The sequence below is a fragment of the Oncorhynchus keta genome, chromosome 21 (assembly GCF_023373465.1).
Source record: "Oncorhynchus keta strain PuntledgeMale-10-30-2019 chromosome 21, Oket_V2, whole genome shotgun sequence".
NCBI lineage: Eukaryota > Metazoa > Chordata > Actinopteri > Salmoniformes > Salmonidae > Oncorhynchus > Oncorhynchus keta.
Genome location: NC_068441.1, coordinates 12,781,578 through 12,796,709, shown reverse-complemented (window position 1 = coordinate 12,796,709; position 15,132 = coordinate 12,781,578). Strand labels below are relative to the sequence as shown.

At 42.5% G+C, this 15,132-nt stretch overlaps 1 protein-coding gene across 3 annotated transcripts in view; it reads left to right on the top strand.

Annotated features, from left to right (window-relative positions):
* The window catches only part of LOC118399847 (protein kinase C delta type-like), a 33,808-nt gene extending 23,630 nt beyond the window's left edge, over positions 1-10,178 (top strand). For all 3 annotated transcript variants that reach the window (XM_052473352.1, XM_052473351.1, XM_052473353.1), the window contains 13 exons: positions 324-355; positions 543-628; positions 1,375-1,504; positions 1,652-1,752; positions 1,870-1,963; positions 2,545-2,669; positions 2,979-3,152; positions 3,274-3,365; positions 3,544-3,606; positions 3,752-3,890; positions 4,057-4,245; positions 7,555-7,683; positions 7,841-10,178. In XM_052473352.1, the coding sequence (XP_052329312.1) occupies positions 324-355; positions 543-628; positions 1,375-1,504; positions 1,652-1,752; positions 1,870-1,963; positions 2,545-2,669; positions 2,979-3,152; positions 3,274-3,365; positions 3,544-3,606; positions 3,752-3,890; positions 4,057-4,245; positions 7,555-7,683; positions 7,841-7,999 (1,513 nt within the window). In that variant the 3' untranslated portion in view covers positions 8,000-10,178. The remainder of the gene's footprint in view (positions 1-323; positions 356-542; positions 629-1,374; positions 1,505-1,651; positions 1,753-1,869; positions 1,964-2,544; positions 2,670-2,978; positions 3,153-3,273; positions 3,366-3,543; positions 3,607-3,751; positions 3,891-4,056; positions 4,246-7,554; positions 7,684-7,840) is intronic.
* The last annotated feature ends 4,954 nt before the right edge of the window (positions 10,179-15,132 follow it).

The window sequence follows — 15,132 nt, the reverse complement described above, 5'->3', positions numbered from 1 at the left end:
AGGGTGTTCCAACAAGGTCAGCAGCTCAGCACAATCCCCAGGGCAGGGCTGTCCCCTTCCGACCAGAGAAGAAAACTGTTATTGGTTCCTAATGGCGACAGGTTGAGGAATGACCAATGTCCCTTTTGGCCTTCGAAGTGTGTGCGGACGGTGTTTGTGCAAAAGATGAATGAATGTCTCTCCTCTCTTTCATTCTGTTAAGCTACCGTTGTTTATTGTCACCATCAATACTTTTCATGAGGTTTTCTCACCTTCTGGGAAAAGTGCACAAAGATTAGAAATGTATTGTATGACTCTTACACCCTGTTTTTTTTTTCAAACAGGGGACTCAACAAGCAAGGCTACAAGTGCCGACGTGAGTGTCTCTCTGACCACTTGCTGTTTAGATTTTTCCACTATATGGACATTGTTTTGTAGCTTGGAGGCATCCTAAACGTTCGCTGTGCAATCATTCACTCCCAAAAATATACACATTTCTCATATCAATAGGTGAATGTCTCAACTGTGAGCTTGCCCTAATGTGGCTTTATCTCTGTCCTCAGAATGCAACGCGGCTATCCACAAGAAATGCATCGACAAAATCATTGGGAGATGCACCGGAACAGCAGAGAACAGTAGAGACACTGTGGTAAGCATTATGACCACCCGTCATAATACATTGCAAATAGTAGTTGGTGTTAGAAGATCGGTTTTCAACGGAGCATTTCCCTTGATCAATATGTTTACTTGGATCGTCATTTTCCCACAACAATTCCTCTGATTGCATCGCGGTCATGCAGCTGTGAGGGAACTGTGTCACGCTTCTCTGCATCCTTTTAACGGCAAGACGAGTCCCATTCAGGGAGGCCAACGGCCGTCAGAGACCAGGCAAATCAATGGGCTCGTGTTTAAAACTGAACAGTGGTGCTCCGTTCCAGTTGTAATTTAGCTAGCAAAGGACCAAAGTAGCCAGTATAGTGCCAGTGGTTTCAGTATAAGACCATTGTTACCAGTAGTGGAGCACTTAACTAGTGTTGCTTATGAAGTATACAGCCAGGGAGATCGTAAGGCTGATAGTATCTGCAGCAGTAGGATCAGCTCTTCAGCACCTGAGGCAGCTAGGATAGATCTGCCTTCTCTTGGAGGGCAGAGTCCCCTGTCTGCAGCCTGTATGGGAGCTCCCCTGGGTGTGTAGGTGGATTTATAGGCCAGTCAGTTCTGTGAGGGTGGAGTCAGTCCACCAGTTAAGGGTGTAGGTGTGTGCCCCCTGCTCCCTTTGGGGAACCATGAGGAGCTTCAGAAGGGCTGTGAGGCCCCACATACTCCCAGGTTTTTGGGCAGTGCTCATTGGTACTATGGACTGGCTCTTTGATGACGGTAGCTCTGTGTCCACAGTTCCAGAAGGAGCGCTTTAAGATCGACATGCCGCATCGCTTCAAGAGCCACAACTACATGAGCCCTACCTTCTGTGACCACTGTGGCAGTATGCTGTGGGGAATGGTCAAGCAGGGCATCAAGTGTGAAGGTGGGTGTGATGCCCCTTCTCTCTCATTCCCTCTGTCTCTTTCCATCTATCTTCAATACACGCAATCTGTTAGCTCTGGCCCTCTATCACTTTCTCTCTCCGTCTTTCACAACCAGTGTCTTACTCTTCTCTCCTTTCTCCTGCCAGATTGTTCCATGAACATCCATCACAAGTGTCAGAAGAAAGTGGGCAATCTCTGTGGAATCAACCAGAAACTCCTGTCTGAGGCCCTCAACCAAGTTAGCCAGGTGTGAAAGGCAGGGATATGCACTTGGTCATACCCACATTCACACATGTGAATGTGTTTTTTAGAATCATTAATGCACATTCATAAACCTATTGTAATGGCATTTTTACCCCCTCAGAAATCCATAAGTAGGTCTGAATCCAACAAATCCGAGTCAACGGACATTGGAATCTACCAGGACTTCAACAAAAGCCCAGGAGCGGACCCTAGTGGTGAGTAGCTGTCACTGTTGCAGCTGAGAGCAAGGTATTCTGCATTATAAACTGGGTGGTTCGGGTCATGAATGCTGATTGGCTGACAGCCGTGGTATATCAGACCATATACAATGGGTATGACAACATGTATTTTTATTGCTCTAATTACATTGGTAACCAGTTTATGATAGCAATAAGGAACCTCAGGGGTTTGTGGTATATGACCAATATACCACGGTTAAGGGCTGTATCCAGGCACTCCGTGTCGTGCATAAGAACAGCCCTTAGCTGTGGTATTTTGGCCATATACCACACCCACTCCTCATGCCGTATATGGTATATGACAAAACATGTATTTTTACTGTTTTAATTACGTTCTTAACAAGTTTATAATAGCAATAAGACTCCTAGGGGTTTGTGATTACAACCCTTAGTCGTGGTATATTGGCCATGTACAACCCCCCCAAGCCTTATTGCTTAAGTAAACTACACCTTTTGGTTTTTCTTATCCATATTTTGTTGTTGTTGTGTCTTTACATGTGTAAATGTATCTATTGAAATTATGCCCCTCTTTTTGTGTGTGTGTGTGTGTTCAACAGAATCCAATGAGAAGCTGTGGGAGGGTGGTAAGGTCCCTGCCCCCACCAACATCACCCCCACGATCCACCTCACCATCGATGACTTTGTGTTCCAAAAGGTGCTGGGCAAGGGCAGCTTTGGCAAGGTAATGTAGGCCCCAGGCCAACCACTCTGGTACATTTACCCTCACATCACTGACACCCATGCATACACACTCAATTGCCTTCCCACCAGTGTCACATGCTAATACTGCTTTGTCTAAAAGGTTCCAAGGCACTCTTCAACTGCTGCAAACTAACCTACTTTAGGTGTTTAGTTACTATATGTTATTATCTGTTGTCAGAGTGACAATAGCAACCCAGTGGCCTGCTCTGGTCTGATAGTTGTCCAACATGTGTTTTCTCTCTGGGAGTATGCAGCCTAACAGTATCATCTCTCCCGTCTGGCGCTCCAGGTCCTGCTGGCTGAGCTGAAGGGGCGAGGGCAGTACTTTGCTGTGAAGGCCCTGAAGAAAGATGTGGTTCTGATGGATGATGATGTGGAGTGTACCATGGTGGAGAAGAGAGTCCTGGCCCTGGCCTGGGACAACCCCTTCCTCGCACACCTCTACTCCACCTTCCAGACCAGGGTGAGACCCCTCTCCAAAGCTTCATCTTTTATTATGAGAACTATTTTCCCTCAGACTGATTTGTGTCACTATACTTATCTGTGTAAATGATAGGATTATGTGCGTGTGTGTGTTTTTCCAGGAACACCTGTTTTTCGTGATGGAGTACCTGAATGGAGGGGATCTGATGTTCCACATACAAGATAAGGGTCGCTTTGATCTCTACAGAGCCACGTGAGTGACAGACTGCAGTGTTATGTAGACTATCTCACCATCCACCAGCCACTAAGTAGTTATGTTACTTTAAAACTCATCCAAGAGGGTTTGATAACAGGTTAAGGACAGACTGTAGGCCTTTCATAATGATGATGCACTCAGAAGTAGTTGGGCCTCTACCATTGTTCTCCCCCAGGTTCTACTCAGCAGAAATTGTAATTGGACTGCAGTTCCTCCATTCCAAAGGAATTATTTACAGGTGAGCTCCATGAACTGCGATGGCCTGATCTTGTCGTGCACATGATTCACCCCTGTATTAATGCTTAATATATGAACTTAATTCCCTTTAATCAGGGAGCGGATTGAACCCCTCTCCCCCCTGCCTTAACCCTTCCCTGCTACAGGGACCTGAAGCTGGACAATGTGATGCTGGACAGGGATGGCCACATTAAGATTGCTGACTTTGGGATGTGCAAGGAGAACATGTTTGGAGAGAATCGGGCCACCACTTTCTGTGGGACACCAGACTACATCGCACCAGAGGTTTGTGTGACTGTCTGTGTCTATGCGGGATAGGGTTTTGTAGGATTCGGTTGAAAGCAATTTACTCTCTGTCCTGCATTTGTTAGCCTGTGTTTTGATCCTGACTGTAGTTGACTCCTAACATAGTTGACTCTTAACATGTGTCTCTCTGTCTGTCCATCCTCAGATCCTGCTGGGACAGAAGTACACCTTCTCCGTGGACTGGTGGTCGTTTGGCGTGCTGGTGTATGAGATGCTGATTGGCCAGTCGCCATTCCAGGGTGATGACGAGGAAGAGCTCTTTGAGTCCATCAGGATGGACGTGCCTCACTACCCTGGCTGGCTCACCAAGGAGGCCAAGGACCTGCTGGAGAGGGTGAAGCTACTGCTCATTCTCTTCTCTCACTGACCCCCGACCTCCTTTTCACAATGTTGTATGTCTGTGACAGTTGGTGGCAGATGGGGCTCCACTAGTAAACAATGTAATCTTGCATTCTCCCCTAACTTTCATCCACACTAACCATGCACACACAGACATTCAAACGTAAACTCAGAAAAAAAAGAAACGTCCCTTTTTCAGGACCCTGACTTTCAAAGATAATTTGTAAAAATCCAATTAACTTCACAGATCTTCATTGTAAAGGGTTTAAACATTGTTTCCCATGCTTGTTCAATGAACCATAAACAATTAATGAACATGCACCTGTGGAATGGTCGTTAAAACTTCTTAGGGCTGAGATCCCGCTAACGGAATCGATATGACAACAGCCAGTGAAAGTGCAGGGCGCCAAATTCAAAACAACAGAAATCCCATAATTAAAATTCCTCAAACATAGAAGTATTTCACACCATTTTAAAGATACACTTCTTGTTAATCCCACCACAGTGTCCAATTTCAAATCGGCTTTACGGCGAAAGCACCACAAACGATTATGTTAGGTCAGAGCCAAGTCACAGAAAAACACAGCCATTTTTCCAGCCAAAGAGAGGAGTCACAAAAATCAGAAATAGAGATCAAATGAATCACTAACCTTTGATGATCTTCATCAGATGACACTCATAGGACTTCATGTTACACAATACATGTATGTTTTGTTTGATAAAGTTCATATTTATATAAAAAAATCTCAGAATACATTGGCGCTTTATGTTCAGTAGTTCCAAAAACATCCGGTGATTTTGCAGAGAGCCACATCAATTTACAGAAATACTCATAATAAATGTTGATGAAAATACAAGTGCTATGCATTGAACTTTAGATACACTTCTTCTTAATGCAACTGCTGTGTCAGATTTCAAAAAAGCTTTACGGAAAAAGCAAACCATGCAATCTGAGTACGGCGTTCAGTCACCAAACAAGCCAAAAAGATATCCACCATATTGTGCAGTCATCAGAAATAACATTATAAATATTCACTTACCTTTGATGATCTTCATCAGAATGCACTCCCAGGAATCCCAGTTCCACAAAAAATGTTTGTTTTGTTCGATAATGTCCATCATTTATGTCCATAGAGCTACTTTTGTTAGTGCGTTTTGTAAACAAATCCAAACTCACGAAGCACGTTCACTAGGAGCAGACGAAATGTCAAAAAGTTCCGTTACAGTCCGTAGAAACATGTCAAACAATGTATAGAATACATTTTTGGGATGTTTTTAACATAAATCTTCAATAATGTTTCAACCGGAGAACTCCTTTGTCTTCAGATATGCAATGGAACTCAAGCTAACTCTCACGTGAACGAGCTTGTGGCACTCTGCCAGACCACTGACTCACTGACTCAAAGAGCCCTTATGAGCCCCTCCTTTACAGTAGAAGCATCAAACAAGGTTCTGAAGACTGTGGACATCTAGTGGAAGCCTTAGTAAGTGCAACATGACCAATATCCCACTGTATCTTCAATAGGGAATGAGTTGAAAAACGACCAACCTCAGATTTCCCACTTCCTGGTTGGATTTTTTTCTCAGGTTTTTACCTGCCATATGAGTTCTGTTATACTCACAGACATCATTCAAAAAGTTTTAGAAACTTCAGAATGTTTTCTATCAAATACTAATAATAGTATGCATATATTAGCAACTGGGACTGAGTAGCAGGCAGTTTACTCTGGGCACCTCTGGGCACCTTATTCATCCAAGCTACTCAATACTGCCCCCAGCCATAAGAAGTTAAGACACTAACAGCTTACATATGGTAGGCAATTAAGGTCACAGTTATGAAAACTTTGAACACTAAAGAGGCCTTTCTACTGACTCTGAAAAACACCAAAAGAAAGATACCCAGGGTCTCTGCTCATCTGCGTGAATGTGCCTTAGGCATGCTGCAAGGAGGCATGAGGACTGCAGATGTGGCCAGGGCAATTAATTGCAATGTCCGTACTGTGAGACGCGTAAGACAGCGCTAGAGGGAGACGGAGCGGACAGCTGATCGTCCTCGCATTGGCAGGCCACGTGTAACAACAGCTGCACATGATCGGTACATCCAAACATCACACCTGCGGGACAGGTACAGGATGGCAACAACAACTGCCCGAGTTACACCAGCAATGCACAATCCCTCCATCAGTGCTCAGACTGTCCGCAATAGGCTGAGAGAGGCTGGACTGTGGGCTTGTAGGCCTGTTGTAAGGCAGGTCCTCACCAGACATCACCGGCAACAATGTCGCCTATGGGCACAAACCCACCGTCGCTGGACCAGACAGGACTGGCAAAATGTGCTCTTCACTGACGTGTCGCGGTTTTGTCTCACCAGCGTTGATGATCGGATTTGAGTTTATCGTCGAAGGAATGAGCATTACACCCAGGCCTGTACTCGGGATCAATTTTGGAGGTGGAGGATCCGTCATGGTCTGGGGTGGTGTGTCACAGCATCATCGGACTGAGCTTGTTGTCATTGCAGGCAATCTCAATGCTGTGCGTTACAGGGAAAACATCCTCCTCCCTCATGTGGTACCCTTCTTGCAGGCTCATCCTGACATGACCCTCCAGCACGACAATGCCATCAGCCACACTGCTCGTTCTGTGCGTGATTTCCTGCAAGACAAGAATGTCAGTGTTCTGCAATGGCCAGCAATCCCATTGAGCACGTCTGCAACCTTTTAGATCGGAGGGTGAGGGCTAGGACCATTCCCCCCAGAAATGTCCGGAAACTTGCAGGTGTAACTTCTCACAGCAAGAACTGGCAAATCTGATGCAGTCCATGAGGAGGAGATGCACTGCAGTACTTAATGCAGCTGGTGGCCACACCAGATACTGACTGTTACTTTGATTTTGACCCCCCTTTGTTCAGGAACACATTATTCCATTTCTGTTAGTCACATGTCTGTGGAACTTGTTCAATTTGTCTCAGCTGTTGAATCTTGTTATGTTCATACAAATATTTACGCATGTTAAGTTTGCTGAAAATAACCCAGTTGACAGTGAGAGGATGTTTCTTTTTTTGCTGAGTTTAGTCACACCCAGACATACAGAGAAAGACAGGCATTGGAATGTCACAACGTTGCCCCTGGGGGAAAAAAAGTTATTTTTCCATAAATATGCAAACAATGTTGCGATTACAGTATAACCCTCTCGACCCCTCCCATCTACACACTCACAAGCTCAAGCTCTGCACACATACACACCTTACATCTCAGATGGGATGCCTGTTTCTAAGCTCTTGTGCGTCTCTGTGCTCGATCCCCAGCTGTTTGAACGAGACCCTAGTAACAGACTAGGGGTGGTGGGGAACATCCAAGGACACTCCTTCTTCAAGACCCTCAATTGGCCTGCCCTGGAGAAGAGAGAGCTGGAACCCCCCTTCAAACCTAAAGTGGTACGATCTGGTTCTCTGGCTTTGATGTGGATAGTGAAACTCACACACTGATGCTTTTGATTGGTTTACACCATTGTGAATGACTTGTTTGGAGTTGTGGTGTGAATGTTTCTATTGGTCACTTGTTGAACTGACACCCCTTCTCTGCCGAGCACAGAAAGCACCCAATGACTGCAGCAACTTTGACCGGGAGTTCCTGCGTGAGAAGCCCCGCCTCTCCCACGCGGACAAGAACCTGATTGACTCTATGGACCAGGCGGCCTTTGCAGGCTTCTCTTTCATCAACCCCAAGATGGAATGCATTATGGTCAATTGAAGGCACAACATGATTCCTCCATCTATCCATTATAAACATAGGAAGGAAGGAAGGAAGGAAGGAAGGAAGGAAGGAAGGAAGGAAGGAAGGAAGGAAGGAAGGAAGGAGAGACCAGTATAGCATTTATCACTGTGGTGGGTCCAATCAATAGTGGTGTCTTTCTTTTCCTTGTGATCAAATATTGAATCAATATGAATCAGTCCATATACTGTACTTTATCCCCCAACAACATTTGCACCACCCCATAACTCAGATTGTTGTTTAATATTTTGCATGCTGGGAAGTCGGGGATCAAATGTGGCTCTATTATAACACCCCTGTGTGCCCTACCTACTGTCTGTCACTCTTTCCTGTCCTGAACATTCACATAATACTTTGTGTGTCTGTGCGTGTCAGCACTTGCTGTGCGTAAATGCATAAATGAATGTGTCTTTGTGAGTGACAGCATGAATGTCTAGTATTTCCCCCTAGCTGTAGCAGCTACTCTGATTTGGAGTCACATGCTGGTGCCAGTTTTGAATGGTCTATAATGAAGAAAAAGTTTGTACTTTTTCAGGTACAAAATGAAAGGGTGCTGCATACAAAATCTTGTTGTATAATACCCAAGAAACAGGACCAGTAGAGAATGCACAGATGTATGGTGGCATGGATAGTCTCATTCCCCTCTCACCGTGTGGATCTAGCTGCCCATCCACACGGTATAAAACTAAGGGTTTGCAACCAGTACTGCAACTTCCCCACTTTCCTGAACCAACTGCAGCTACTCTGATTAAGACCTGAGTAAGTGTGAAACAGAGTGGAACATCTTTCTGAAGGGAATAAGTTTAATGGTACTACACGGTGTGTCGTTTTGAAGGATATGGGTGTGTTGGGGGGTATTCCATTGGAAAAAGGATGGATAATTGGGTCTTGTGTTACTTGAAAGTATTGTCAGAGGCATCATGCCCATCGGAGGCACAAGGGCACGTGCCTCCTCACGTTACAATATTTACTAAATATCATTTTTAAGCCAATCATTCAAATGTATTTATAAAGCCCTTTTTTACATCAGCCGATGTCACGAAGAGCTATACAGAAACCCAGCCTAAAACTCCAAACAGCAAGCAATGCAGATGTAGAAGCACAGGGGCTAGGAAAAACTCCATAGAAAGGCAGGAACCTAGGAAGAAACCTAAAGAGCCCACATATTTTCATAATTATTTATAAAAAAAGATCTGTCAGCTATATGTTTCGGAGGGGCCACAGATTCTGGTCCAGTAAGTGGCTCCTTCCGAGGTGCATCGCGGACCAAAGATATGCGTGCAGAGAGTATCGTCAGTGGAGGAGGAGAGTAATGGAGTGAATCACAGTTGATTTTTACTGCCGGTTATCGGCAGGTCTCACAGGAGCTATGTCTGAAACTAATTTTGATCACGCTATGTAGCCAATTGATTCATTCTTGATAAGTAAATAAAACACATGTTTGGTTGTTTCTCTGTAATACTAGCCAACCAGCAATTTTATGAAGTTGACTTTAGCTAGCCAGCTACAGTGCCCTTTGTAATTATTGGGACAGTGAAGCGTGTTTTATTATGAATAGTTTCCTAATCTCCCAGACTCATAAATAGATTCCCAGCCATTTCAGGCTATCAGTCAAGTTAGAGTAGCTTGTCTAACTATCTTAGCTGGCATGTCTGCTGGCAAGGTTGCTAGACTTTAGAAAATACAAAAATAGCTTTAATTCTTGGGTTATGAGACTATATATACCAGTGTGGCAGTTTGTACTAAACTCTTAAAATATAAAATTTCTTAAAGAATCAATGTGCATCATTAATTAAAATTACAATTAAACCGGTTAGGGGTGCAGAAAAATATAATATATTTACATAGAATTAGGCATAACAATTATTGCTCTAGATTGCAGGAAAAAGCAGTTTCAGGTGTTTGAAAAATGCTAAACTCTCCAACTTGTCAGAATTCTCAGAATTCCCACCATCCATCTTCATGTACTATATCACCCCTCTAAAAATAATGGGTGCATGAGGCCCCTGGTATTGTAACAATAAAATAATAATATGCTGGATATGAAATGAAAATGTTGATTGCCCTAAACAGACACTTTATAAATATTGTATGTACTTTTTTACTGTCTTCATATTTTACATCTGATTATAAATAAACACATTTTTATTTATGGTGATGTGTTTTCCATTACGTTTTGATTGCCTCTATATTTGCAAAATGTGACACTCATAAATGTGTTGTCACAACTTCGCTCCTCAAGAGACACATTCACAGCAAGATGATCTTTTGACCATCGCTGGGCTTGATTTAATTCGATTTATTAGGATCACCATTAGCTGATACCAATGGCTAGTCTTACAGGGGTCTGACATAACAAACAAAAAAACATTACAGACCAAATACAACTTACGAGCTAGATGGAGGTCAATGCAGATAAGTTGTTTTAGTAGCTAAAGGAATTATTGGATTTCCTTACCCAAATATGACTATTTGGTCATTTCTACGGTCAAACGCCGTATGAATATGGTTTAGTTTACGACAACACTAGATAGATAGCTCAAAATCTAATTTGTCGAACGTACATGGACACTTCCAGAACCAAAATAAAATAAATGGAGAGATCGTCAGATGGACAATTAACCACAAAAGATGGTATGATTTTGGTACTCCTCTTCAGAATGTAACTGTGGGGGGAAATACTGCAATGGGTGATGAAAATGTAGTGAGCACGGACACCAATGCTCACAACTCGCGCCCCTCCAGTCCACAGCTCAGGCCGTTCGTTACCTTACGACCCCGGCACTCCAGTCAAGCCACAGGGGAAAAAGATGAGGCCAAGAGGGTATGTCACTTCTTGAGATGCAAAACAATATTGTAATGCTTTTGACAGCAAAGATAGATGAAAAGGCAAATGGCTTGGAGGACATGGTGAGGGAGAATACGATGAAAATTGAGGCCATGAAAAAATCTGACTTTATCTTTCAAGAAGTGAAAAAACCCTCAAAAGTGACATGAAAATGTTAAGAATGTGGCTGATCTCGAGCAAAATGTGAATGAGGCAGAGAGATATCAGAGCAGTTGGGTGAGGACATCAAATGCAGAGTTGTTGACATCTGTGGAGCTGTCATTCCTGAATCAAAAGCCAAACTTCAGGAAAGTGTAGACATCGTTCATTGTTTGGGAAGAGTCAATGATCAAGACGAGTCCGAGGACAACCATCATCCGGTTCACCAACAGATCTACACAGGATCTTCTCTGGAGGCGAGCGAAGAATTGTGAATTCCTCATCAAGCAAAAATTGAGGTTCACAGAGGATCTGACCTCAGCAGACAAAGTGACAAGAGAGAAACTGTGGATGATGGTGGCTGCAGCTCGAAAGGCACGTTAAACTGATTTTTTTTGTCGGTGCAAGAGGGATCATCTATGGGAAAGAAATGCGGCCAAATCAGAACATTTGAGAGAGCGACAGAATCTAACTCTGACAGAACTGTCAGGCCAAAAAGCTGCCTAAGTGCCAGGTGAAAAGCAGCCTTCAATTATAGAAAAAAATGTACACAAACACTTGAAGGAGAAAAGGCTGACCTGAGAACTGGTAAACTAAACACTAACTCTAGGTGAATAACTGCTTATTGTAAAGTCTACACAATGTCTCCCCCTTGTGGGAGTAAGAATACTTTGGTAACTTTATGACCAGTATTTGTTTGTTTTTGTTGGAGAGGTTAATAATGGGATGGAAATCCTTTTGAGTTATGTATCCTTAGAAAAAGCCCATAATAGCATAACAAGGTTGTTGGTTGAAGTTTGTCTGTATGTCTTTGTTCAATTAATGTCAGGGGTAATTTACTCAAACGTAAGGCTATTTTCTTGTATTGCAAACGGTTTAAGGCAGACTTTTACTTTCTTCAAGAGACTCATGCTTGTTCTTCCACTATCTTTTAGGAAAAATCAATGGGGTAACGATATCTGGTTATCATATGGTTTACTATATGGTTTACTACATGATTCCATGTGTTATTTCATAGTTTCGATGTCTTCACTATTCACTATATGAATAATACTTCACAATTATTCTACAATGTAGGAAATAGTCCAAATAAAGAAAAACCCTCATAAGTAGGTGCGTCCAAACCTTTGACTGGTACTGTACATTTTCTCAACAGGTTATGGTCAATAATATCAAAGGCTGCACACAATCTTATCAATTTCTTTCAACCAATCATCAGTCATTTGTGTCGAGTGCCCTTCTCTATAAGCATGCTGAAAGTCTGTTGTTCATTTGTTTACGGAGAAGTACAGTGGCTTGCAAAAGCATTTTCGCTGTTTTGTTGCCTTACTACCTGGAATTAAAATATATTTCTTTTTGGGGGGGGTTGTGTCATTTGATTTAAACAACATGCCTACCACTTTGAAGATGCAAAATAAAAAAAATTGTGAAACAAACAAGAAATAACACATAAAAACAGCGTGCATAACTATTCACCCCCCAAAGTCAATACTTTGTAGAGCCACCTTTTGCAGCAATTACAGCTGCAAGTCTCTTGGGGTATGTCTCTATAAGCTTGGCACATCTAGCCACTGGGATTTTTGCCTATTCTTCAAGGCAAAACTGCTCCAGCTCCTTTAAGTTGGATGTGTTTTCTGCTGGTGTACAGAAATATTTAAGTCATACCACAGATTCTCAATAGGAGTGAGGTATGGGCTTTGACTAGGCCATTCCAATACATTTAAATGTTTCCCCTTAAAGCACTCAAGTGTTGCTTTAGCAGTATGCTTAGGGTCATTGTCCTGCTGGAAGGTGAACCTCCATCCCAGTCTCAAATCTCTGGAAGACTGAAACAGGTTTCCCTCAAGGATTTCCCTGTATTTACCGCCATCCAAATGTGTTTTCTTATATTTTTCTTTAAGCAATGGCTTTTTTCTGGCCACTCTTCCGTAAAGCCCAGCTCTGTGGAGTGTACTGCTTCAAGTGGTCCTATGGACAGACACTCCAATCTCTGCTGTGAAGCTTTGCAGCTCCTTCCTTTGGTCTCTTTATTGCCTTTGATTATTGCCCTCCTTGCCTGGTCCATGAGTTTTGGTGGGCGGCCTTCTCTTGGCAGGTTTGTTGTGGTGCCATATTCTTTCAGTTTTTTAATAATGGATTTAATGGTGCTCCGTGGGATGTTCAAAGTTTCTGATATGTTTTTTTTAACCCAACCCTGATCTGTACTTCTCCACAACTTTGTCCCTGACCTGTTTGGAGAGCTCCTTGGTCTTCATGGTGCCGCTTGCTTAGTGGTGTTGCAGACTCTGGGGTCTTTCAGAACAGGTGTAAATATACTGAGATGTGACAGATCATGTGACACTTAGATTGCACACAGGTGGACTTTATTTAACTAATTATGTGACTTCTGAAGGTAATTGGTTGCACCAGATATTTTGGGGATTCATAGCAAAGGGGTGAATACATATGCATGCACCAATTTTCTGTTTTGTGTTATTTTTTTCGTTTCAATTCACCAATTTGGACTATTTTGTGTGTGTCCATTACATGAAATCCAAATAAAAATCAATTTAAATTACAGGTTGTAATGCAACGAAATAGGACAAACACCAACAAGGATGAATAGTTTTGCAAGGCACTGTACCTCATGCAGCACAACACATCTCCTTTGCATAGAGTTGATCAGGCTTTTGATTGTGGCCTGTGGAATGTTGTCCCACTCCTCTTCAATGGCTGTGCGAAGTTGCTGAATATTGGAACACACTATCGATCCAGAGCATCCCAAACATTCTCAATGGGAGACATGTTTGGTGAATATGGAGGCCTTGGAAGAACGGGGCAATTTTCAACCTCCAGGAATTGTATACAGATCTTTGCGACATGGGTCCATGCATTATCACGCTGAAACGTGATGGCGGCAGATTAATCTATGGCATTGTGTTGTGTCACAAAACTGCACATTTTAGAGTGGCAATTTATTGTCCCAGCACAAGGTGCACTTGTGTAATGATCATGCCGTTTAATCAGTTTCTTGATATTCCAGACCAGTCAGGTGGATGGATTATCTTGGCAAAGGAGAAAATCCCACTAACCTGGATATAAACAAATTTGTACACAAAATTTGAGAGAGAGAAAAGCTTTTTGTGCGTATGGAAAATGTCTGGGATCTTTTATTTCGGCGCATGAAACATGGGACCTACACTTTACATGTTATTTTCCAATTTGATTAATTTATCAAAACTCTGAATAGAATAGGAATGGAGTTATAGGTCTTCGCAGGCTGGTTATAGGCAGACTATCACTCGACCTGTACCATAGCCCATAAATCCCATCTATTTTATTTAAAAAGGACTGAAGAGAGAAACAGATCATTTGGTTACATTTCAACATATTTATTAGTATAACCAAAGTACAGTAACAAATTAAATCAAATTGCCTAGTACACACCAAATCAAAAGGCTATTGTACAGAAAAATATGGACAGTCACAAATCACAAATTCAGAACCGCTGGACAGCAACATAATAAACTAATGCACTGATGATTGGGAATGAGATGAGAATGACTGCTAAGGTTTAATCGATTAATTAAATACTAAACAATCCATATTTTCAAATTAAAAGGCCTGATTAACGTGACATCAATAACGCAGCCACATCCCGAGTTCCTGGTGCCGAGACATTCAGAAACGTAAAGGATAGTTTAGAATTTAGTTTAAAAGCTCTGATGAAGTCCAAGAGAACAATAAACACTTTTCAATGAGGAAACAGAAATCCACTTTGGGTAAAACAAATCAAAATAATTTTCTTCTCAAAGATGTAGCCTATACTCGTGATAAGTATTAGGAGAACAAAAACGACTTAGCCTCCATTTGAACAACACTGCCGTAGCTTCTCTATTCGGAATCTTCCCAATGAAGTGGCCTAGCTGTTGTTTAGCTACTTGAAGAGAACTAGGGCCTATCACTCGCAGCCCAGCTCTTCCAATGCATTGTGGAAAAGTGTGCATCGAATTCGACTAAATGAAGAACCAAAATTAGTATAACATCCTGGCATTTAAACCATATTCGATTTGAGAAAACTCAGATACTATGATACATTCTATTTTTGCATACTGAGAATGTGTCATGCGCGATTGTGTTGTTTCAC